The sequence below is a fragment of the Phoenix dactylifera genome, chromosome 1 (genome assembly GCF_051530095.1).
Source record: "Phoenix dactylifera cultivar Ajwa chromosome 1, Ajwa_hap1_PhDact_Kaust_v1.1, whole genome shotgun sequence".
NCBI lineage: Eukaryota > Viridiplantae > Streptophyta > Magnoliopsida > Arecales > Arecaceae > Phoenix > Phoenix dactylifera.
Window position 1 is genome coordinate 65,339,934 of NC_143190.1, and position 26,704 is coordinate 65,366,637.

The 26,704-nt window shown below is 38.1% G+C and overlaps 1 protein-coding gene across 4 annotated transcripts; it reads left to right on the plus strand.

The window, feature by feature from the left end:
• LOC103712938 (uncharacterized) lies at positions 1-25,229 on the plus strand. 4 transcript variants are annotated; one of them, XR_015972620.1, is made up of 17 exons: positions 1-192; positions 286-432; positions 617-1,389; positions 3,150-3,279; positions 3,423-3,624; positions 5,987-6,073; positions 6,160-6,219; positions 6,349-6,435; positions 6,792-6,863; positions 6,971-7,026; positions 9,580-9,665; positions 10,555-10,645; positions 10,747-10,904; positions 10,993-12,690; positions 13,463-13,543; positions 24,145-24,218; positions 24,708-25,229. XR_015972620.1 is itself a non-coding variant. In XM_008799651.4 (17 exons), exons 3-17 carry the CDS (start codon positions 816-818, stop codon positions 24,781-24,783), a joined length of 1,926 nt encoding a protein of 641 aa, XP_008797873.2. In that variant the 5' UTR covers positions 1-192; positions 286-432; positions 617-815; the 3' UTR covers positions 24,784-25,229. The 4 variants fall into 4 exon arrangements, 3 of the variants coding, with proteins under 3 accessions (XP_008797873.2, XP_017699739.2, XP_026662683.2); XM_008799651.4 differs by having other exon boundaries at positions 10,993-11,084; XM_026806882.3 differs by having other exon boundaries at positions 46-192; positions 286-408; positions 10,993-11,084.
• The last annotated feature ends 1,475 nt before the right edge of the window (positions 25,230-26,704 follow it).

Below are 26,704 nucleotides of genomic sequence, written 5' to 3' on the forward strand. Positions count from 1 at the left end.
GGTTTAGAAAAGATACTATGAGAGAATTAATTGCGTATGGGTCACGACCCAGCACCCGACCGTAGGGGGTAGAGAAGCCTCATCCGAGGGCGGCATCGCGGAGAGGAGTTTTGGGGAGCCTATTGGCGCAATCGATGAAAACCCCAGTTCCAAGTACCCTTCTCCCCTCTCTCGTATTTGAATTCCAAGAAGGTACGTATTTCCCCTCTCCCACGATTTCGACCCAGACCCGTTCCCAAATTCTCGCATTATTTTCCGATTTCATCGTTTGATTCTTGCTTCTAGGTTTTCTTGAGTGATTACTGGCTTCTGCTTTGGTGGAAATCTTTAGCACCGTCAGTCTCTAGAGAACTTGGGTTCGAAGGATTTCGGGTTTCTTGGGATGTGACGATCGAACGAGGGTTTATGGTGGGTTCTTGGCTCCAAGGAGCGGTAATTTCGATCCATTCTTTCGACTTGAACCGAGAAAAACGTAGTTCTACTTCGTCTGTGTATCGAAAATAGGAATTGCTCTCAAGATTCGTTCTTGTTTCATAGACTGAATTCTTTTGCTTGCAATCAATTTGTTTTTCCCGTTCATTTTTCTAAGTATACAAATGTTTCACCTCTGGAACAGAATCAGTAAACCTAGGTTTGTGCGGATACAAGGAGGGAGAAGAAGTGGGCGTCATGAAGACCGAATTTTGTTATTTATTTATTGCATTCTTGAATACTTGATCTAACTTATTCAAGAATATTATCAGAGCTATAAATTATTTGGTTGCGAGGATATTAGGGCCATTGATCTCTTGCGTGGGTGAATTTGTTAAGACTGAATGCTGGCGTCCGGGAGGGGTGGAGAGATGAACTCCACAATGGATGAGATCAATCTCCTTCGCCAGGCCCAGCGCCATCACCTGGTGGTGAGAGGAATAGGTGAGGAAATTGATTTAGAGATAGGGCCTGGTGATGATGACCCTTCATTTTCCAGCACCACTCTTGTTGGCGTACCCACGCAAGAATCTGTTGCTCCAGAGGAGCAAGAAGATCACAAGCAGCTTCTTCTGGCCTCTCAGGCTCATAATGAAGAACAGCAGGACCTTGTGAAGCTGCCGCAGGCAAAGAGGAAGAAGAAGGTGGTGAAAAAGTGGAGGGAGGAGTGGGCGGACACCTACAAATGGGCTTATGTAGATTCCATTGATGGCACGAGTAGAATATTTTGTTCTGTTTGTAGAGAGTATGGGAGGAAGCATAGGAGGAATCCATATGGGAATGAGGGGAGTAGAAATATGCAGATGAGTGCGTTGGAAGAACATAATAATAGCTTGCTCCACAAGGAGGCTCTTCGGCTTCAAATGGCATCCAAGGACAAGGGTCTGACTGCTATTGAGAGGCCTGTCTATGTAAAAGGTCGCTATACTTTTTTCCCCCCCTATTTATGCCCCTATTTTTATACTCATTCTTGTTGTTGCAGTGCCTCTGCAGGTTATAGTTACAGATAGATTACATCTGTATTGTTTTTTTTTTAAAGTTATATATTACTCAATAACAGGCTTATATTCACCTAATGGATAAACAAACAGTTTACTTGGCTAATGCCCTAAATTTTTAGTACTAATTAACAGGCTTATTTTTTCATTTAATAACTCTTTGAAGCTTAGGACGCTAAATGCTCCATGTATAATGGAAGCAGGTGAGGGATGATTCCTCTCAGTCACACAGTAGAAATTTTCTAACCAATTTTGTGTGCTTTTAACTGGTCTGTCATAGCCGCAAGCTTAATTTTGATGAAAGATAGCAATACAAATTAATGCTCGAACACTTGTAGAAAATAAATTTCATAACCCTTAGTAAATCAGTCACAATCTGGTCACAGATAGGAAAAAAAAAATCCAGCAGTGACGCAATAAGATATGTAAAGAACATTTTCCTGTTTCTTCATCGAGCTTTCCAATCTCACCAGTCCAGTGTCAAGGGAAATTGCTCACTTTCTTGATTTTCATATTATTCAAAGTCCTTATCAGGTTCTTACACCATATTCCTGTTCTCGCCCTTCCAAATTCTGCACCTGGATCAAAGGCTACACTATATGATACGAGTCACACGGAGGCAACTTCTTTTTGGGACAATGTTTTCTCAAAATATAAATTTAGTAGCTTCGTTACTCCAAACCTCACATGGAATCTCTTGCTTTCCCATGTATTGTTTAGTCTTACATGTTAAGGTTAGCTCGTCCTCTTTTCACTTCCTAAATATCATGACACCACTTCCCATCTTCCCCATAAGTATATGTTCATAACTGCCTATGTTTTTGTAGCTAAATCTCTTTCCTCTTAGACTGTAAAAATAGTGCTCCAACTTAACATGGAATACTAACCTATTTTCATCACTGCAAGACCGACAAACGGTTTACATTAACATAAATGTGTTAGGAATACATTAACATAAATGTGTTAGGAATATGTTGGAAATTAGTTTATGCAATATGGCCATGATTTTTTATCCTCTATTATGGGGAAAAAAAGTATGTTCACCTGAATAAGCTGACACCTTACCCAATGTTTCAACAACATGGCCCTTTTCTTTCCCTTTCCCATTTTACACTGTTTATCTATATTCAAAGCTAAGGACCCTTCAATTTTGGTATTCATCATGTGAACCATACATGTACTCTGGGATGTTGCACTACTTTTCTTAGCATGTGAAAAATTTGAAGTTCTTTGTGCAAATACTTGGCTAGTCTGCAGAATGAGTTGTAAGTTCTTTGTACATCTTTGCTTATGTCTTAATGTTTGATTTCCCCCCTTCTCTGTTGCTGTATATTCTCTTCATTTTGGAAGAACACATCCAATATTTGCTTTTAATTCAAAGCTTTATGAAGTTATTGAGTCATATCCAGTTTTTGTTCTATTGTAACGCTCTACGAGATATATTGAAAAGAGATTTCAGGTTTCTTATCTTCTCAACACTGCAGATTATCGTCTTCATAATACAATGACTGAAAGATTATCTGTCCGATAATAATCGAGGAGTTAACATGGAAAACTTTCACATAAATTTAGTCAACATCAGAGCTAGATGCTACTTTATTAAATAAACTGAAATGGCCGACTTTGTCCTTATGCCATACTAAATTGTAGTTTGTTGTTTTTACTGTGCCATGAAAACAGCCTTAATGTCGAAGAGTGCTGGGTCGATTCTTGAATCTGTATTGAGAAGGGATCCTCATGAAGTTGAGTTTATACAGTCTGTGCAAGAGGTGGTTCATTCTCTAGAACCTGTGTTGGCGAAGAACTCTCAGTAAGTTCCTTTTTCAAATATAAGTCACCAGTGTAGAAGAATAAGATAATCAGTTCCTATATAAGACTTCCTCTTTGAGTTAAAAGGTTTTATAATATATAATATCTTAAAGTTACAAAAAAATATTCCCTTTACTTTTTCAGGTATGTTCACATCTTGGAGCGCTTGTTAGAACCTGAGCGAGCAATAGTCTTCAGAGTGCCATGGGTTGATGACAAAGGAGAGACGCATGTGAACCGAGGCTTCCGTGTGCAATTCAGCCAGGTGCTGGGTCCGTGCAGGGGTGGCCTTCGTTTTCATCCATCCATGAACCTAAGCATTGCCAAGTTTCTCGGGTTTGAGCAGGTATTTTTTATAGCTTAAAAGTTTCTATCTTATCCTAGTTGTTGATATTCTGCTAAATATTGTTGCTGCTAGTGCTTTAGCTTCACTGATCAGTTGACTGATACATTAGGTAGATCCGAGTTGGTAGAAAATATCTGATTCTTCAGTTGGTTCCTCCTATAATTGAGTATGTAGGAGTGTCAATGATATGATGATATGCCAGCTCGGTTAGGACGTATCTTGGTTCAGGCTTTGAAAAATACAAATGGACTTTCAGTTGCTTTTGGCATGTACTAGACTTGTGCTCCAGCTTGGCTTGATTAGGATTTTATATTGCTTTGTCTAAAATTTTTAGCAAATCTCATATTGAAATTTGACATTTATTTCCCTGTGGTCGTCTATGTTGAAATATGTTGAAACAGCTAAAGCAAAAATTTGAAAAATTAAAATTAAGAACATTAACAATTATTTATTATGGTTAAGCTTGACCAGCTCAGTATTTATGATGTCTGGCTTACCTTAGACTTCATGTCTTAAGAGTAAGTCATGTATAGCGTATGTAACTCAAGTTCTACAATCTACACTAATCTAAATCCACCAATAAGCTAAGATCTTTCAGTGCATTAGTTTTTTTAAGTGTAGTAAATATGAGTAGCATATAAATTGAGCTGTGATAGAAGCCTAGAACAGGGCCAAGCCTGCCAGGCTTTCAGTTTTGTTATCCTAAAAGGACTTGGAATCGCTCAGGCCCCCAAAATCCAAGCTTAAGGTCAATTGATTGAGCCCTAAGGTGGAAAATTTGGAAGGACAGAAAGAAGGTTCTAACAAGAAATCTGAAATAATGTTACATTATTTTATATTATTTTGCATTATTTTTACCTCCATTTAAAGTTTGAGCTTCAACTTGAGGAGCTTATTGGATCATTTGAGAATTATATCTGAGGAGTATGTAAGAGCTTAAAGAGACCTGCATCCTTTTTGATATGCATTTTCTTCCCGAGGCAGGGACAGCTTATTTTCACTCCTTTTCCCACCTTGCAGATTCTGCTTTACCTTCTTGTCTGCCATCACCTTCAAATCCTTGTATATGGATAAGTATTCTGTTTGCAATAGACCTCGCTCTCCCCTTGCAAAAAGAAGTGGTTGTGAAAGACCCGTACATTGGAGAAGGATTCAGAAAACCCACTCTTTATCCTCACCTTCGGTTAAGAAAGTTATCAACATCATTTATACCTTCTCCCTTCATGTACAGCAGACCTTTTTTTTTCCTTTTGATTGGATGGAGTGAGCCTACTAAATGTCATGCAGTGCAGAGTACAACCAGCAGATATTTTGATCAGCTGGACGGTCCAAGCTTTGAGGAGCTAGTGGATTTGCAGACAAAGATTTTGACAATCAAATTTTTGAATTTTATTTCTGATCCATGAATGAGCATGCATGCAAGCGGGATACAATGGTTTTTGCCTGATTTTCTAGCAAATTTTCCATTAGGGACATCACTGACTTCCATTGGGCTTTTATGTTTTGGGTTAAATAATTGGGTTTTTTGCATGAATGAGCCTAAATATCGAATTTTGCATGAATACCCTCCGAAAATTGATATTTGCATATATACCCCTCGTAAAACACTTGTTTTGCTATTTTACCATTTTTTTATCCTTATTTTTGCATATGTACCCACATCATCTAACACCGTTAAAAAATTAATGGTTCAAATTAAAATGACTAAAATATCATTAAGGGGTAGATATGCAAAAAGCAACATTTATAATGCGATCGCGATGGAGGACAAAAAAATAATTTCAAAATTCTATTGTATTTTTAATTAAAATAAATATGGTTTTTATTAATGGTGTTAGAAGAACCATTATATTAGGGGCATTTGTGCAAAAACAGTGTTTTATGAGGTTACAAAAATAAATATGAATTTTTAGAAGAATATTCATGCAAAAAACCCTAAATAATTTTAATATGTTTTCCTCTTTCTAGTGTGATTTTCTGTATCTGGTTGGTCTATTGTAAGTAGACTTGGTTGAGTATTACATGTTAATAAAAGTTCTTTGGAGAGAACTTTTTTCTTGAGCAAAGGGTTCTTCAATCCAGTTTCCTTTCAATTTCTGGGTTTGACTCTGAGGGTCGTCCTTCACAGTTCATGCTGCATCAAAAAGCAAGCACAATTACTTTAGGAAGTTTTGCATATCTTTGTCCTTCCATCTTTGTTATCTCCAAAAATATTTATAGAATTATAATGGCGGTTGGCTTTGCTGCCGTTGTCAATATGGTCGTTAAGGTTTAGTACAGCTTGAAAAGTGAAATTGTTGTTCTGCCACATATTTGCATGGTATAGAGATCTAGCTGCTACTGACTTTTTGCTTTTCTGCAGACTATGAAAAATGCTCTATCACCATATAAACTTGGAGGTTCTGGGGGAGGGAGTGATTTTGATCCAAAAGGAAAAAGCGAGAGTGAGGTATTGCCCATATAGTGTGGATTTCTTTTTAAGTGTGTATTGTTTGCTCTGTAGGATGATTTGTCAAGTTTATGCCATTATGGCAGATAATGCGTTTTTGTCAAAGCTTTATAAACGAGCTATATCGATATTTGGGGCCTGATCAGGTAATAGAAATGCCTTAAATATGTTTTATTTGTTTCAATTGATCCAGTAGTCAGCAGATTCATATGGTAAACTTGTCAAATGGTTCCCTGAATGCACCATTTTATGTTTTTTTATTATGTTCCTTTTAGGATCTTCCTGCAGAAGATATGGGTGTTGGTCCAAGGGAAATGGGATATCTCTTTGGGCAGTATAGACGAATTGTTGGTCAGTTTCAGGTATTTAAGAAACTTCAGGAGTAAATGGAAGGTTCACTGAGTCTAGTTAATTTATGCATACTGTATTTTTGATGCATTAAAATTTCATGATTCATGTAAATTTTAAGTCCCAAATAGATGTACTCTGTGATATATGGATGTTTAATTGGTTTAATAGCTATATTGCATTGTATTACAAATAAAATATGCACATTGAAGCTTTGTAAACTTGTGCTTGTGTTACCTTTTAATACTTCTTGTAGAGCTTTTATTTTTCTCCCATAAAATGCCTGATTAACTGATGTCTGTGTTTTTGTGGTCTTTCAGAAGTACTTTTGGCTGTCTTGTCTTTAGATTCCATTGTTATGCTTATGCAGGGAAGTTTTACAGGACCAAAGATCTTCTGGTCAGGTTCTAGTCTTCGAACTGAAGCTACTGGATATGGACTGGTATCTTATTATGGCTTGATGTTTGTTCCTAAATTCTCTTCCAACAACTGTAGTGTATATTATATGTTTTTTATGCTAGCAATCTCAACATCCTAATGTTTCCGCAGGTTTTCTTTGCACGACTTATTCTGGCAGAGATGAATAAGGAACTCAAAGGATCAAGGTTTCTGAATCTCTCAAACCTGTTCACAGAAATAACACACACCCGCACATGTGACTGTGCATGCAGAGACAAACATACATAAATCTTTCTATTATGGTTCTTTTTTTCAATTTATACAAGTGAAGTTTTGGTATAATTAACTTCATGAGAGGTATATACATAAAACTTTTTTTTATTGTTTTATTTGTAAGTGAAGTTTTGGTATGAGTAACCTCATAAGAGGGAAGAAAAGGGTCCAAATTGAGAACTTCTGCCACTTCAAGATCATCAAAATATACTTTACACACTCTCCTCTCTCTGCACCCTCCATATTCATTTTCTAATACTTCTTTGTATTTAAATTGATGGAGACCTTGCACATTGTCTGTCTTTTTCAGGATTTTCTTGCTTGTGATTGCAAAGAGACATTAGCCTCAGTACCAACTTTTTAGCATGAGCCGAATTCTTTCTCTGGGATTTGTTTCTTTTATCTCGTTCCCCACTCTCTTTTTAGTCGTTCATAATTTTGACAATGATATAAACAATAATTGCATATTGACTTATGCTCCCATCTATTCAACCTTGTTGTTTCTTCATTTAATAGGTATATTCGTTGTTTTGGGGTCTCATTGAAACTGCTAGCAATCAAAAAGAATATACAGATGCTCTAGACATCTCTAGTAAAAAAGAGGAAAATAGGAAGATCTTAAAGAGTCAGTTGCTTTACTAGTCACAGAAGCTTTTTTGATTAGAATCTTTAAGAATCCTATTTTGAGTTTATTATTCTTCTAAAAATTGCCTTTTAGGTTTTTAGAAATCATGTTTTGAGTAAGATTAGTTGTAATGGCAAATCAGTTAGTTCATATGTAATCAGGATTGAAGTGGTTTTGGGCCTTTTAGCATTTCTCTTAATTTTGAGATCTTGCTCAAATTGATAGTTATCAACATCAGTTTCTTATACATAGTCATGAACATTTGAACTGTGATTTTTAGTTCACCTTTTTTACATTTTCAGGAGCTAGAAAAGCATGGAATAGAATCACAGTTTTTAATTTGATTGAGAAGCCCTCATAATGCATGGTTACATTCTTGAGAAGGTTTTGGTTTTAGTTTTTTTTTTCTTGTCATTTTTAAGAATTTTTCGAAGTCTTGTTCAAAATATTGCCAATAACTTTTATCTGGTTATATTGTAATTGAAGGGAGGCACAAAGTCTTTTTTTTTAAAAAAAAGATTTTTAAGCTGATTTTGTAATCTGACTCAAAGCTCCATGAAGCTTATGAGTCTGGTTTATAGACTGATGCAAACCTTGATACTCCTATTATACTATTACTTTTAAGAGGACTAATAATGATGCAACTGCATGTCATGGCCAGTGCGGGCAATTGCAGAATATATACACATAATATAAGGTATTTGGTCACATAGTGGTAAGCTTGCTATTTGCATAGTATGCACAAGTTTCAGACAGAGCAATTTATGCTACCTAGCACCCTACCCCCAAATGTTCAGTTTTATATGTAGTTTGACAAGTTTGCTGGATAATCTTGGCAGCTAAAGGCAAAAATTTTCTATTGCATAAAGTATTCCTTTGATAGAATTGTTTGTTGTGACTTTTGGTGGAAGTGCCTATGCATTTCACTCTTGACTTGTAGGTCCAGTTGGCTTATAAGGGGAGCTTCTTCTGATATGACAAATGTGAAATTTTTAAGACCTTAGTTTGTGTATGGCCTCTCATGGTAATGGATGACTCTGTTGAAGCACTAAATCGTAATAAATGTGATCGTAATGTTGTGAAACGAAGTGGTGATTGGTGAATATATATTTTTAACTGATCTGAGGCTTTGTTTGCTACTGTCACATGTGGTGCCCCAATTAAATGTGCATGATCCGGTGATGTAATGCCCTCATAAATTTTTGGCGCTGCAAGTGTGGATTAGTTTTTGGGGACACATTGTTGAATCAAATCTCTTATTTAAAGTTTTAATTACCGGAGTGGACTCAAACGTAATATGCGTGGGTCATGTTTAGGTTGGGTCCATTTCTAAGATCCGTCTTTTCCTGGTGTAAAGGAAGCTAACCCAGTGATAATTAGGTTGAGCCTGGAAGATGCACTTTGGATCACATTCCAGTCTGAGTTGTGTAGCAATGCCCTAAAAATTACATGTCATTGATGCAAAAGGTGTAAACAAATGATACAGTGGTATTTTGCAGTATCTTATGCCTCAGATCAATGAAATCTTTGTGCATCTTGGAGTTCAGTCAAGGGGAGCTGAATATATGTCTGATTGTCTTCCCATCAACACTGACTGTCATGTTTCAATGACTTCATCAATCGATGGTTCTAAGCATAGCAATGAATATCTAGATAATGTAGTAATTTAATGGTAATCGGACCATCCCAACCTTCTTTCCATGGATCTAATAGTGTTTTTTATAAGTAGCAGCATTTTGTAAAAATCACTTTTATCTTTGATGTGGTCATAAATGATTGAATGGTTTTCTTTTAGGCATGAATGGTATTCATGTGTCCTAGATTTGGTCTATGGTAGTCACTATAATCTTCTTGTCCACAGATGTGTAGTTAGTGGTGCTGGGAAGATAGCAATGCATGTCTTGGAGAAGCTTCTATCCTGTGGTGCCATCCCAATTACCATATCAGGTACCTACAAGCAACTTGTGAACATCACTTACATGAGAAAGTGTTATTCATGTAGTTTCATATCTTCTTGCAATCTAAACTGATAACCCCATTAACAGTGCATGGTAAAGCAGTATTCTCTACGGCATTGTCTATTCCGGCTAGTGATCCATGTTTTTGAGTTGGTTACCTGACTTCCTAATAAAGAAATATCTTACACTCACTGGCAGTCCGAGAAAAGCCCAGTGTTAGAATATTTACAATTGGCTTCTTGGAGTTTACCATTCACACGGTCTTTGGTTTTTTTGTTAATCTTGGTTCCCTGTCATTTTCATTTTCTGTTTAGTTTGGAACTTGGCCTAGATGGGGTATAGCTGTAGCCAGCATGTGTGACACTGTAGAAGCCAAAGCCTATCCAATTACTTCTTGCAGGGTGCTAGGTAATTGGCATCTTGCTTATCTCGGTTTTGTGTTCTCAGGTTCTCTGAGACACCAAATTTCATAAATAGTGCAAAGGCCCTTTCGGTTTTTTGTGATCTTTGCCCTCATGATTTTCAGAAATGAATGGAAGAAGCTCATGTCAGCTTATAATTTCTGTAAAGTCTCAATCTGTGTTATGCTTAATGTAAAGGCATGTTAGCTTTAATTCCAATGTCAGCCAATGACTGGATAGTGTCTCGGATGACTTGTCTTTTCCTGCAACAAAGTTGAGGTATATATTCCATGGCTCCATAAGAAATGGTACAAGAAATTTGCTTTGTGAAATTTTGCCCAGTCCTCAGGGTCTGGTTGAAGATAATACTGTCTAATTCTTTTTCTGAATACTAATTTAGAAAAACTTAAGAATTTTTGTGGAGATTTATTACCATTAAATGCATACAGAATGTTTTATTCTCATGCTTTTTGGCAGATTCAAAGGGCTATCTGTTAGATGAAGAAGGATTTGATTTTGTCAAATTTTCACTTCTTAGGGACATCAAGGCTCAACAGAGAAGTTTGAGGTGCGAACATGTTACTTTCATATGTATTTCACATTTTCCTACCATGTCATTTTGCTGAAAATGTGACGTTGATTTTTTTTCTTCTAAATGTCATGTGACAGAGACTATTTGAAATCATATTCACGGGCTAAGTACGTCGAGGATGCAAAGCCCTGGATCGAACGCTGTGACATTGCATTCCCCTGTGCTTCACAAAACGAAATAGACCAACCTGATGCTGTTGCTCTAGTTAATTCTGGTTGTCGCATACTAATAGAAGGTATGAATGGTCATTGAAGGTCCTATATCGTGGTAGTAAGCTTGTTCTTTATCTTGCTGTGGATTAAGTCCTCCCTTTTGATGAGTAGGTTCGAACATGCCCTGTACCCCACAAGCAATTGATGTTCTGAGAAAAGCTAAAGTTCTGGTTGCTCCAGCAATGGCAGCAAGTGCTGGTGGGGTAATGTACTATGCACTTGGTTCTCTTATTGCTACCAATAGATTTTCACCATTCATGAGAATAATATAACGATTTTATGTATTTTGATGCTCTTCATTTTATACAGTTTTTTAGAAAAAGCACATTTTGTTGCTTATGATTAAAAAAAAAGAATAGATATTGTAATGATTTATGTGTTATTTGTTTCTTTGATATGACCTGTGTCCCTTTTTTTGTTTCCAGGCTCTCACAATGCTATAACCAAATAGGTTTTGTTTTCATACCTGATCCCAGCTTCTTGCTCTGTGAGACTGATGAAAATTGATATCTAGTTTCAATTATCATCTTCATTTTTATTAGGTTTTGATGAATGGTATTGCTAACTGTACCAACATCTTTCATAGTTTATGGATTAGCATTTATTTCAGAAGTTTCTCCTGTATAAATTCATGATTTTTAACAGAGCAAGTATAACTAAACCATTAGCTACCATCATCAAATCCCAAGTAATGGGAGCCAGTTGCATGTCTGATAGGAACAGTATTTTGTTGTTTGGACTCATAGTTAGAATATACGGAAGTGGCTAGCGCTGGCGTAGAGTTTAAGCCAAAAATGAGACATTTTAATTCAAAAAATATACTAGATTTCATGGCAGAAATATGTGAAATGAAAGGAGCACAGTGGTTAGGGATGCAAAAAATCCATGCTTCCTATGAGCAGCTCTGGATTGGCTTGATAATTAATTGTTTTGGGCTCAACGCAGTTTAGAAGCGAAGTATGCTCAAACAGGGTTGAGAGGCTCATAATCAAGCTGGGCTGAACACTAAAAGTTTGTAAAACCGCAAGAGGTGCAGCTCGGCTTAGATCTTATTAGTGTTGAGCCTGAACAGTATCCTTTGAGCTCAGCTCGAGCTTAAGCTGAGCTTGAACAGCTCCTTTGTAAAACATGCCATGTTAAAGCTGTCTGCTACTTGGCTTGGCTTGGCTCGGCATATTTGTGTCCTAACTCCTAATAGTGGTAGATCTCCCATATTTATTCCCATAACAATTTCATTATCCAGCATAATGGAATATTAGTAATTTTGTTTTCACTGCCAATGTAAACCATCTTCTTTTCACTTCTAGTCCACATAATCTGATCAATTTTCTTTTTTCTTCCATTCTCCCTTCCACCTCTTTGCTTTGCTAATTTGCAAATTTCTTATCAACTTATACTATGCTCAACTAATGGTGTGAATGAACCTGAGTGAACTAAGGGCACCTTGAGCTTGGCTCAATAATTGGCATGCTCTTCGTTGAGCTCTGTACAGGCTGGAAAAGCCCAGCTCAAGCTTGACTTAGTTGCATTCAAGCTAGCTCTATCTCATCTTTGTTTGGCTCAAAATCTTATGCTTAGAGACAGGTTTAGGGGCAGAGGAGTTGATGACCGGCAGCAGTGGCGGCTGGACTCAGAGATGGGAACCGGATTCTAAAGGGGAGAAGGCCTTGAAATCAGAACGAGGAAGCAGTGGCATGCTGGCAGCTTTTGGGATGTGGGTCAACCTTGAGAAGAGAAGAAAGGATGAGGGATGAAGGCAAATCCCGAGAACTGCTTTGATGATATTGTCCTTCGAGATAGTGGTGACTGGTGAGTGATCGTGTGGAGCAGTCAAGAACCTGAGTGCATTGGCTGACAACCAACCATGTTAGGATTTAACTGGTGATTTGAGTAAAACTAAGCACATTCAGAAGGGAGTGGAGGAGAAAGGAAAGAAGAAGCTGAAATAGAGAGGGGCGTCAGTTGAAATTTGAGGCACTGAGTTAGGGTTGCATATCACATGGTTTAGGTCTCTTAGTCCCAGCCTTGAGATATCCATTTAATGGATAAACTTCGAAAAAGAGCCAGCTGTCAAATCGAGATCCAATGACCAAAATAAAACAGGCCATGTCTATTTTTTTATTTATGTTAAACATATATTTATTGATAGATTTTGCATAATCATTGATTTTATTTATCAGTTTGAGCTAGGTACAGCTCGCATTCGGATTTCTATATTTCAAGCTTAAAATCATGGCTTAAGCTTGACTTGTTTTTTTAGTTGACTGAGCCAATATCAAGCTGAATTTTGAGCCAAGTATAAGCTTCTCGATGCTTGCAAACAGCTTGCTTGTTTGACTGCCTTAAGGTCAAGTTACTTTATGAATCATCAGGAGCCACATACGAATTTGCATTCTTTGTAGCATATATAATAATGTTGCACAATGTTGACCTCAAGTACATGCTAAGATTAGGTCATTTATCAAGATGGGCTTGGTAAATCTAATGATTAGTGTATTTGTATTAAGTAAGTGTTTTTTTTTTTCTGCAGATAATATACTGCTATATATTATCTCTTTGCCCTTTCTGTATTCTCTTGCAGGTTGCTGTTGGAGAACTTGAACTTAATCATGAATACAATTTGATGCAATGGTCAGCTGAGGAGTTTGAGACTAAATTACAGGTAGCTTCTACCCTTTTCATATAATTGAATTGCTCTCCTTCCAAAGTGATAGTTGTAGTTTTTATTTAAGTATTTTGATGAACTATGTGCTCTATATCACCATGCTAACTTTGCCCCGTGGAAGTCTATGGCTGACAAACAGTGTCCTCCAACCTACATCTTGTGGCAATATTTTACTTCATTTGAGCATCTGACTGTTTGCATATCCCATGTTGTCCGGAGAAGCAAATGCCTTTTTGCCATCAATTTGTGATTATCTCCATAGAGCTTTTTGCTTGTAACCTCCAAGCAAATCCTTAATTGAATTTGCTACATACGGGCCAGAACTTAGCCAACTGATACAGGACACCTCACAGTCTGTAAAGAGTGATTGTGAAAGAATGTCTGTAACTTTGTTTCTGAATGCCTAGCTGATAGTTGGCCACCCAACGCACCCTGATCTTATTTGGTCTGCCCAGGCTTTACTTGCTGTAGAGCACTTAGGCTTTCTCTCCATGCGCGCGTGTGTGAAGTTATATAGTGCATCTTAATAAAATAATCATCTTTTATTAATTTTCCTTGCACTTGATTTTCGTTCACGTATATGTGCATAATAAATTATTTGTCATAGTGAAAAATGTCTGCAATGATAAAGTTGATCATATCATAATTTCTAAAACTAATATTAAAAATTAAATTAAAAAAATAAATGCATGCACAACATAACTTCAAAATTCTGAGTCATTTATTAAATCTAAACTTTTGTACTATGTTAATGAAGCCTTGTGAAGTATAGTTAATATAATCCTGTTACATCATTCTGACCCGTAATAGATATATCGCGCTTATTAATTCTTTTCTTTAACACAGAGATGTAATAGAAGTGCACATCTTGCACTTGGATATGTGTTGGTCAAAATAAAAACTGATATTAATAAAAATTATGTAAGTTTATGAAATTATGAGTCTATATTAACTCTTTAATTAATGATCAACGAATATAAAAATAAAAAAATAAATAAAAATATTTATTAAATTCACTAAAAATGTAATGTTGCAATCATATCCATCCATTTAAAGCCATTGTTTCTGGAATATATGAAAAGTCTAAGATATTAGCCATTGTAATGGCTCAAGTGGTCTGTCATTATGTCATAACACAATAAGCGAATTTTAATAACTACTATAATTTAGCTGTAATTTGGTTAAAGGCCATCATGTAAAATAAAGCATATAGCCATTGATTCACATTTTCGCAATTTATATTAGCAAAAAATATTTTCAATTTTTATGTAAATAGAATATATTTTTCATTTTTATATAAACAAAATAATATATTAAAACTAAATTTTTTGTGAATATAGTTATTTTTAACATTAATCAGTATTTTTTGCTAATATAATTGTTTATTTATCTTTTTAACATTATTATGTATAATAAATATTTTTCCAAAAACCTTGTGTCACTTGAATTTGAATAGGAGAGTTGGGTCTAATATAAGAATTATATATATTTTTTAACATTATTATATATAATAAGCATTTTTCCAGAAACCTGGTTTTGCCCACACTCGAACAATTGGGTTACACTACGAAAATGGGAAAAATAGAAAAGAAAAGGTCAAACCGAAAATGCACGTTAGGATGAACGGAGAATGAAGAATCAGGAAGGGAATATTCGTTTCCCGCTTTTGTTATAGGTTGTATATGTATGTATGTATGTATGTATTCAGCCATAATATTTAGCCACCAGCCACTAAGTTGTCTTGGATATGTTCCTTTTCCATCTATCATGGAAGGGCAACGAGAAGCTTGATGCTAGTCCACTAACAACTTAACCCTTCAAGCGAAAGAGTCACTAAGGCTTCCACATAATTTGTTCCTTATTAATGGACGTGAACAATCAGACAACCCTAACACTAGTAGGTCAAGATGTCCATGTTGGCGAGTAGTCATTATAGTACTATACCTTGTCATATTGTTTTCACACTTGGTGCCAAGGTTCGGAAAACCAGTACCATAAGTCATGTTGGTTTATTAAGGTGTGGTTGGGTATGATGCTGTACACATCATGTACCGGCAGCCTTCCGATACTCTTTTTTCTCACTTCCAGCTATGGCACATCAAAATCGGGTGGTGCGGATCGGACCAAGCACGATGGGGTGGTTTCGCTCGTTTCGGATGGTATGGACTGGTCTAGCTCATATATACTAAGCCGGAACTAGGAGCTACCCCAATTCCAAACTTGTATAGTTTATGCCTTGGTGCGGGTAGTTCAGGGTAGTTTGATAGATCTGCTTGGTGACTAGTTGGTTGTTTAAGATGACTCCAGTCGTGAACCTACAAGACCAACTTTCCCAAAATAAATACTCATGAATATGTTCTTGATGAACGCCATTAACAAATACACATGCTAGACCATTTTGTACTCCAAATAGTATATTAACACTAAAATCATATTTGAAGGAGAGAATATCTTTCGAAGGTATAGTCGTTCAAAATGTTTATTGTCTGTAGACAATATCGTGTACTATTTAGAAATGCAATAGAGTTTGTATAGGAATTTTGGGTGGTTTTTTAAAAAATTTTCTAAGTTGTATTCAAGGTTTGCAATGCTGGTACCGAAATCCATACCGGTCGGCTGGCGACACGGTTCGGTGCACCCTTGTGCCGAGCTTGTATCAACACAGCAAAGAGGGCAAGGGAGTGGGAGAGAGAGAATAGGAGAGAGCAAAAGAGAGAGAGAGAGGGTGGAAGGGAGAGGAAGAAGGAGGAAGGGCTGCCGGAGGCCTCCGGAGGGTCCCAAAGGGGTGCCGAAGGGCCGGAGCAGGGGGCTCCGCCCTTCGGACTCTTGTTCGAAACAGGGATCCATTGGGGCTTTTTTTTTATTTTGAAAATTTTAAGTGAAGTCGGCAAGGGGTTTGCCGACTTCACTTAAAATTTTGATCTTTCTCATTGCCAAATCGGCAAGCTAAACACCTTCATACTAGCATGTCCATATTTTTGTACATATTCGGCCAATAATAATAATCAACTTCCATTGCCAATGTCTTATTCATGGTCGGTGGAACCGTTACGAACCGCTTGGTTCGGGGCGTCCCGAGCCGTACCGGCGGCCTACTGGGATGGTTTCGGCAATGAACCCGAGATGCCATCGCTAGAGGGAGGGAAGAAGAAAAGAGAGAGAGCGGGGGAGGGAGAAGGAGAGAAAGGAAAAGAGGCCGGTCGAGCCAGCTGGCGGAGGCCGGAGAGTCGCGGAGGCGGGGATCCGCCTTCAGTCCTCTGTTTCGTTTGAAACAGAGGCCTAGAGGGGGCCCTTTTATTTTTGTGGATTTTAAAAAAAAATAAGTGAAATCGGTAATGGGTTTGCTGACTTCAACTTACAATCCGCAAAAATAAAAGGGGCCCTCTCCAGGCCCCTGTTTCGAATGAAACAGGAGACCGGAGGCGGAGCCCCACTTTCACCTCCTCCGTGCGGAGGCTCCCCGGCTTCTGCTGGTGGGACTAGAGGCGCAGCCCCGCCTCCACATCTCCCCGGCCTCCACCTTCGTGCGGAGGCTCTCCGGCTTCCGCCGGTCTCTCGTTCTCTCTCCCTCTCCCCCGCTCTCTCTCTCGTTCTCCCCTGCTTCTACGATGTTGGTACTGGACCGGCACGACATGGCATGGGGCCATACCGACCCATGCCACCGGGCAACTGGTACGAGGCCCAGTACCGGCACAGCAGACGTTGGTCTTGTCTCTACTAAAATATCCTCCCAAGCTTTTACCATGAAGTTTTGAATAATTTGCTTATAAAAAGACCTCTTTGGAATGCATAATTGATTGCCCATGAACAAATAACCATCGTGCAACCTGTACGGCAATTTTTCTTAATTTTCTGGTCCTTATAATTCATCTATAATCTGGCAGAAATATGAATCAGTTTTATATTGATGTTTCATCTCTTCAAAGCCTGTAATTTGTGTACTCGTCACTGTTAGAAGTAAAGATCACCTCCTCGGTATATCCACCTCTATATTCGACTCTTTGTTTTGTACTTTAGTGAAAAATTGAACTCATCAAGGAAAGAACTCCACTTAGCATGACATTCATTAAGCTGCTTCTTAGAAATCAAATACCACAGTGCCTGATGATCCGAATAGGCGACAACTCTCAATAAGCCAAATAATGCTACCAATGATGAATAGCCCGCACCAAAGAGAAAAAAACTCTAAGTCAAAGGTAGAGTACCGTTGTTTAGAATCAAATAACTTCTCACTGAAAAATTCAACTGGCCTTCCATCTTGGCTGAGAACAGCCCCAATTCTCACATGCAATGCATCACACTCCACAACGATCAACTTCTCAAAATCTGGTGGTGCAAGAACTGGTGGTTTTGTCATTGAAGTTCTGATCTATTCAAGGGCCCTTTGTGCAGAATTTGACCACTCAAAATAGTTCTTCTTCAAACATTCAATTGTAGGACTCATAATGGAGTTGAAATTCTTTATGAACCTCTTTTAAAATGAGGCTAACCTGTGAAAACTTCGAACTTTTTTGATTGATTGAGGAGTTGGCCATTCCATAATAGCATGCACTTTACTAGCGTCTGGTATCAGTCCATCTGTTGAAAGTTGAAACAATAAATCCCAGAAATATAACTTCATTGCACAAAAAAGAGCCTTTCTTTAAGTTCATAAAGTGCTTCTCCCTACGGACCTCTAAAACTTAGCACAGCTGAATCAAATGCTCCTCTTTGGTTTGACAATCAATTAAAATGTCATCAAAATAAACAACAACAATGATTTCAAGAAAGGTTCTAGTACCTCAATACTAACCCTCGTAAATGTGCTCGATGCTTTAAAAAGGCCGAAAGGCATCACTAACTACTTGTAGAGCCTATGCGGCATTTTGAATGTAGTCTTCCATTCATCCCCACTCCTGATTTGGTGATGATCACTTTTCAAATCAATCTTAGAAAATACTCTCGAGCCAGCCAACAGATCAAGCATGTCTTCTTGGCGAGGAATGAGAAATCGGTACTTGACAGTGACTTTGTTAATAGTATGGCTGTCCACGCATATCCTTCAAGAACCATCCTTTTTAGGAGTGAGTAAGGTTGGATAAACATATAGGCTTTTGCTTTCACGTACCCACCCTTTAGCAGGCAACTCGTTAACCTATCATTGCATCTCAGCTCATTGCATAGGCGACATTCGATAAGCCAGTAGAGATGCTCCTGGAACCAAATCAATGGCATATCAGATGCTTCTCATTGGCAGTAAATCCTATAGCAAATCATCACTAACCAACTCCTCAAATTCTTTTAACTAGTGATGAATTTCAACAGGATGTTCATGTGATTCTCCAATCTAGTCATCCTTAACCAATTTGCTTATCAAAGCATCCATAACTCCTATTTCTCTACTCAGCTTCAAATTTTTCAACGGATTCCATTAACCTTGCTGCCATAGAAGAACGAGCAGCTTCTTTTATAACTTCATCCTTAAGAGGTATGCTTCTCATTACCTTCATAAAATGAATAAGTATTTGGCTGAGTACGATGATCCATGTTATGATTATATAACTACGGTTTGCCCAAAAGAATATGACCAACATCTATTGGCATAATATCACATAAAGCTTCATTATCCAGATCATCACCCAAGTAAATTTGACCAAGCATCAAGATGTAACCAGTATCTCATTTCCCTTTTTAAGCCACCTGATTTTGTAAGTATGAAGATGCTTCTCAGTAGGCAACTTCAACTTTTCTATTGCTTCTTTTGAAATAACAATCTCCATGCTTCCCCTATTGATAATTAGATGACACAACTTGCCACCATAAGGAAAACGTGTTTGGAAAATGCTATGCCACCATCAATCCCCCCTTCTCTTTGATCCTCACTGTCACGCCCCAAATCCGGATCATGACATGGCCGTGCTACCGAGGGGTACAACCCACGATAACCCGAAGTCAATATTGCATTTAACTTTTAAATCCATCACAAGCAAAATATAATAACTAAAAGTCAAATTTCATCATCCATTAAATAAAACCAATATTGGTTTAAAGCATCTAAATCCAAGCTATATAGACTACATAAAACCAGTATTGGTCCATTAAATAAAAGTCTAATAAATGAAGTTCTACTTTGCTATATAGATCGCCAAGCTTGCTAGCATGAACTCCAAGCCTGGACCATCCTTCGTTTCTATATCATTCATCTAGAGAGAGAAAAATAGAGGTATATGAGCGATATAGCTCAGTAAGTAAACCTTTTACTATCTTACCGGATTAAGCATTAGTTTTTTTATGTCAATGCATTATTTAAGTAAAATAATGGATAATCCAAAATAAGCATTTCATAATACAGTATTTAAGAACAAGTCATAAAACAAATCATGCATGAACAAATCATCCATCTTTCATAAACATAGTACCAAGTTTATATTGCAAATAAATTCGTAAATCATTCATGTCATGTAATCCTATCATGGATCAAAATATTGCTCACAGATATTCATGCTATGGTTGCTATAGCCCGTGACAGGGCTATCTTCGTAATCGATAAGATATTATAGTTCATTTTCGTTACCAACTTTAATCCGTAGGCAAAGGGCTGTTTTCATTGGATACTAGCTCCAGAATATCGATTGGCTCTTATTTTTAGAGGCGATCATAACAATCTGAGAGCCTTTAGAAAATTTATATCTTTTTTTTAAAACATACATATAAATAGACGAAAAGCACCAAATGGCATGATTAGATTTATATATTTTATAACAAAATTATTTTCATCAAAATATTTATGAAACTATTTTTTATAATAAAGCATGATTTTCATAACACATGTTGATCCATACTTTAAGAAAAAACATGATATTTCTATAAGCAAATTTTATGCATGGAAAACATGATCATTTGAAAATAATAAGGAGTGCAAGATCAACTTACAAGTTCAAAAACTAGTAAAGAGTATAAGATTTACTTATCTCTTTCGTCTTAGACCGTCAAACTTCACCGGACAATTCAGTTAACTCTATTAAAAATATGAAAAGCGAAATTAATTTCTGTTTGACGGTTTTAATCGAATAATAAAAAATATGAAAGATTAGCTGGATGATAGCGTTCGGCGATTCCGGGTGGGTCAGGCTTGAGCAATTCGATCGATAAATCATAGGGCATGGACTCGATCAAGCCTAAAGTTAATCAATATGGTTTATCAATGAAGGTTTTAAGAACATTCAACAGGGTCGGGATGATCGGTTTAGTAGGCGACCCAAACACTAGGATTGTTTATGGCCTTTTATAGGAATCAACTCGGATTCGTAGATCAGGTCGACATGACCCGAGTCTGGGATCCTTAGACATTCTAGAGAGAGAAAGTAGAGAGAGAAAGTGGAGAGAGGAGAGAGAGAAAGAGAGAAAATAGGAAAGAGGGAAGAATCCTTCCCGTCTCCCTTCTTCCTTCCCCTTTGCCGGCAATAGGTGGCAGCTGCAATGGCCCACCCGACGGTAACCTCCGATGGCCACAATTTCGGCCAAACCCAATGGCTGGCGGTGCCAAAACTCGATGGAAGAAAATAGAAACAAAGTTGCTCTATTTCAGAAAGGACTCCGGCGATTGCTGACTCAACCATGGGAGCGAGTATGGTCTGCCGTACCGATCGGTACGGGTCGGTGCGGGCCGATACGTACCGGTACCAGACGGAACCGGTACGGTACAGCTATATTTTTTCGATTTCAACTATTCGCAACCCGTACCGGTCGGTACCGGCCCGTACCGACCGGCTCGTACAAACATTAATTTTTTTTGGCTTTTGGCCCAAACCAGGCAAACCGGTACCGTACCGGTTCGGTACCGTACCATACCGGTACCGGTGCCCACCGGTACGTCGGTATGGTCGGTACAGCGGACATTGGGAGCGAGAGCCCAAATCACAAAGGAATGAAAAGGAGAAGATGGAGAGCTTGTACCTAGGTGCGGTGAGGCTCTCCGGTGATCTTTTCCGGTGGAAAATAGAGGAAGACCCTTAGGAAGATGGCTTAAGATCGAGAGCAAACAATCCTTATTTTTTGATGGATCTCATAGAGGAAGGATGGGAAGTCTTATATAAGCAAAATTCCGAGCTTTCGGTGTTCGATTAGGCTTGAAATTTTATCTATTCTAATCGCAATCGAAAATGGGGAAGGAGCCTCCCAGTCGGAGTCCTGCTCTCCTATTTCATCACGTGCGTAGCACGTGAAGGGCTGGGCGGGCCTCTTGGGCCGGCCCACATGCCCAAATCCAAGTGCGGGCCGGCCGGTGGACCAGGCCTTACACTCGCTATCATCATCCTTTGATCATCAAAGACTCTCCTTGAACTGGATAAAGATCAGCTTCTTATTCTCATCAATATATTCATCATAAACAGGCTTTAGAGTCTCCTCTACTTCTTTAAACTCTGCTAGGTTCACCCCCCGTTGCGGACAGGCATAAGAGTTGTGTCCCTTTGCACCAAAAGGAAAGCACCGGATTTGTGATCTGCTGCCCACTTTAAAAGCATGAGATCTAGAACTATTTTGTGCTCCGTATTGCACAACATTCTTTCTCTTATCACTCCTATCAATATTTGCTATGCTTCCCCTACTTGCTTTGTTGGTTATGACAGCCCCCAACCACTCCACTGGGCTGTTTGATCATTTCGAGAGCCGCGAATAGCATTTGTATCACCTTGTAAGCTACCATCAGCCCTACCAGACATTAGTCTTGCACCGTAACTCCACACTCTTTTTTCAGTCATTAAAGCATATTGTCAAGCATCTTCAAGATTAAATAAACAGACAACTCCCATCTCATTTCTAACAGATTGATTCAAATCAGCAAGGTAGTGGAAAGTCATTTGTTCATTAGTCTCATTTAAGCCAATCCTACTAGAAAGTTTATTGAACTTTGAAGTATATTCCTCTACTGCCATATTATTTTGCTTCAATAAGTGAAATTCCATTGCATAATCATCTGGCAAAAATTGCATCTGCATCTTCGCTTTCATGTGTTCCCAAGTGTGGATTTTTGGCTTGCCTTGTCTTGCACCCTGCTTTTCAACTCTCTTCCACCATTTAAGTGCAGTGCCCTCAATGTAAGCTTAACAAACAACACCTTCCTATTTTTTGCCAATGATTTCCATCCAAAATAATTCTCCAGGCTAGCTTCCCAATCTATATAATCTTCTGCATGCAACTTTCCCAGAAAATCAGCAACTTTGATCTTGATTCCACCACTATTTAAATCGAGGGCATGTACTAACCGCTCTTCCAATTCACCTCATATTGCATGATGTACGTGTCCAGTATCATGAAAGGGCTTCTTCATCGTCAGTTTCATCCTCAAGACCACCTTCTGGCATGTCCAAGGTATTGTGACCGCCTTCCGGATTCTCCATATGGGTTCGCACATATTCCTGCTGCAGTAAAGCTTGTGCAGCCCGCGATAAATCTTCAATCATGCGCTGCATCTCAGCCAATTCTGTTTGCTAGGCTTGAATTCCCATTTCCCCTTCCACAGCCTCTACCACATCCAACCATGGCTCATAAACAAAATCCTAATGTAACGTTAGGATCCTTTTGCATTGATACCACTTTGACATATGCTGGAATTAAAAAAAAAAACAGCAAGTAGGCAGCAAAATAGGGGCTAAAATTCACTAAGCTTGAAACAAGATTAGAATAATGGATTTTAGGATTTGCTAACCATTAACTTCTGGAAGAATAAGACAACTGCTTAATTTGAATCTAAAGACTATTTATACTAGGGCTACAACAGCTCTCTAATCTCAGCCCTTGATGATAAATAACCCCATCTAATCTTAGCCATCCAAACTCATCAAAAGTCACATGCTAGTCATGTGACTACTTAATATAACTTGATACATAATTACTAACCATGAACTAAACAAATCAGAAGCAAACATTAAAGGTAGCTAATTAAGCAAACTTCTTGGATGCTTCTACATCAATACAATTTGGCCTTGTACAATGTCACAATTTTGGTTGAAAACCTTTAGTCAACCACTGCCTTACCCCCCCCCCCCCCCCCCCCCCACAAACAAAAAAAAAAGAACTTTTCTTCAGAGGTAATATTGCCCAAAGTACACTATCTTAATCAACCTCATACTAGTTGTTTTGCTAAAACAGTCGGCACAGGTACCAACACATGGAATGAGAGTGTCCCATACTGACACCGCGTATTGGTGCTAGAAAACTGCCGGGACAGTATGATGCCGTTCATGTCGTCTCATTCCAGTGGTATTTGAAACTTTGATCTGTATCGTACTCATTAATTCTACCCCAATCTTTTCATGTGCCTATCCATTTATTACTCTGTGGAATTTATAATTGTATGTTGAAATCATGATTACGCTGCCATAACATGGATGAGTATCTTAATGCTTCAGTTACATCCAATGCTGGAAGTTATTTTAAAATCCCATATCTCAGACCTTTCAGCTTTAAGCATTCATCAGTTCAAGACCACTTGAGTGGCTTTGCAGATCATCATGTAGAGGCAATAAACTTGTATAATATTTGCTGGAATGAGCTTTTGATTTTTGTCTTTGTAATCGCACATCTTATCGTGTTCTGACCCTTGTAATTGATTACAGGACACAATGAAGCAGACGTATGACAGATCGCTTAAAGCTGCAGCCGATTATGGATTTCAAAAAGATAGCCCAGAGTAAGTCTTCTGACTAACGTCTTAAGATGTGGATGGTTCATGATTTGTACTGACTACCTGCTTCATTTTTTAAATACCTGATCACTGACTCTGTCACTCGGTGGTGCTATAAAATTTGGCCTCTGGGGGTAATTATGGCGCTTTCTTTGATGGGTCTCACTCATTAATAGAACATATTCTGTAAATTTACACTAAGCTATTTGCTTTGGATAGCTAGAAATAGTTAAAAATCAAAAACATATCGCAATAATTGTATGGAAGCTGCAATTTTTTTTCTATATGTGGTTGTTAGCAGATCTTGTCCAGATTATTGCGGAATTTATGATTTTCATCATGTAAATTTACAGCACCTGTAATGTTAATGGTGTTTCGTCCTTTTAGCATTTTTGCTGGTTTTATGTTGGACAACAGTTGTTCTGCAAATTGTAGATGGTTCATATTCAGCTCCTGCTTCTCAAAGTTCATACTGAGTTTCTAGTTTTGTTGCAGAGCTTTGGTGCATGGGGGAAACATCTTTGCATTCCTTAATCTTGGTCAGGCTATGATTGACCAAGGTTGCGTGTGATTCAAGTTTCTCGAGATTTCGTAGTCATCAAATGGGAACATCTCTGCATTCCTTAATGTTGCTAAAGCTATGGTTGACAAGGTTGCGTGTGATTCAAGTTTCTTGAGATTTCATAATCATCAAATTGGTTGTCAAGTGGAGCATTCGGCAACAGAGAAGCAGCCATATGCTAAGCATGTAAAAATATTGCACTGGTTGTTCAGTGCATACAGGTGAAGTCCTCTGTCTCTCCATGTTGCTGAAATATTTTCAGCTTGATGGAATGGAAGATGCTGCAAGAAGTGGCTAAGACTCTGTAACATAGACAAATGTGTGGTAGATTTCACAAGGAAAAAGAATCACTGGGAGATCTGTTGCTCGCGGTGTATGCAACATCCAATTTGCATATTTCACTATTGTGAATAATGTAAACAGTGATTAAGAATAAAGCGCATTATTCTTTACCAGTCTCAGAAATTGATGATGACATGACCTGAATTCCATTTAGCTGTGTTTCTAAATTATACTAGCATCATTGTTTGAATGTTTGCCAACTGCAGACTTAACATCCCTGTATCCTTGCTTTTGATGCTATTTTGTCCTGTATGTAGATTCCATTTGAAGATAATTGAACTTGGGATATAAACCTACCCACAGATCATAGGTCAGGCTGGAGTGTCTGGATTCTTAGGTTGAAATCTCAGAGCTTTCCAGGTTGTCTGAAAAAACTGCCTGGTTTTGTTCACACATACCGAATTGATGTGCTTGCAAATGAGTGCATTTGTAAGGAACGACTCACATTTTATCAGCAGCCATAACCAACATGACTGGCCATTATTTGCCTTGATTATGAAGCAGCTATTTTGTAAACTCTTCGACTTCAACCGTGAAAGCATTAATTGCATGTGGCATTGCCAGAATTTGAAGCCATGACATCACCTACCTACCATTAGAAAATGAAGACTTCTTGGGTTTTTTTGGAGGCAACAGGGAAAAACCATATCAAGTTCAAAACAGGCAGCTATCAACCAGCTGATTGGCTCTCCAGAGAGGATTCAGCTTCTAGCGCTGGGTTCTGGTGGTGCGATTTTCCCACTCCTTTGTTGGAGTTGGCTTGTACTGACTATAGTTCCCCCTTGTTTTCTCCATTGATCAATATTACTGCTTGGACGTTGTCTTGGTCGGTAACATGAATCAGATTCAGTCTGCCTGCCAATAACTTTTTTTTTTTTTGATTAAACGGGAGGCTATGCCACACTACATTTATTTATATGTGAATGTACAGAGTTTGTACAGAGGAAAGAAATGAGAAGAAAATGAGTACTCGGCCAGATAGTGAAAGCCGTCATCTAGCCAGAGGGGGGCTTTTTTTTATTTTTTTATTTTTTTTTACATAATACTGAGGTTGGGGGAGTAGTAGAACTAAGGATGAAGCTATCCAAGAAGAACTAGCCTGGCTATTCAAACTCGTCATAACAGTTCCAATACCGGTTCTTTTGTATTCTCCTTCATGGCAGGATATGCAGTTCTTAAGCAGGGATAAGCATTGTTTATGTACTTCAGTAGCTACCTTGGCTTCAAACCTGAATACCCGATTGTTCCTATCCTTCCACACACACCAATTTAGCGTTGAGAAAGGGCAGTCCCATGTTTTTTTTTCTTTTTCCTTTCCATTAATAGCCTTTTCTCCAATCAAAAGGCAGTCCCAACCTAGCGTTGAGAACTGCCTGCCAATAACATTGACTTATGAATAGTGGCCCATCCAATCAAAAGTAGCAAAGCAGCGATGGGCTTTCACTGCCATATGATGGAATGGATAACATGGATAAACCTGTAGATGTCTAGCTATTTCCAGCAACATCATTCATAAGCAGCTAGAATGAATCTCAATCCAAGCGGAAAGGGACTAAGGTTTACCTTGTGCTATGTACATATAATGCAA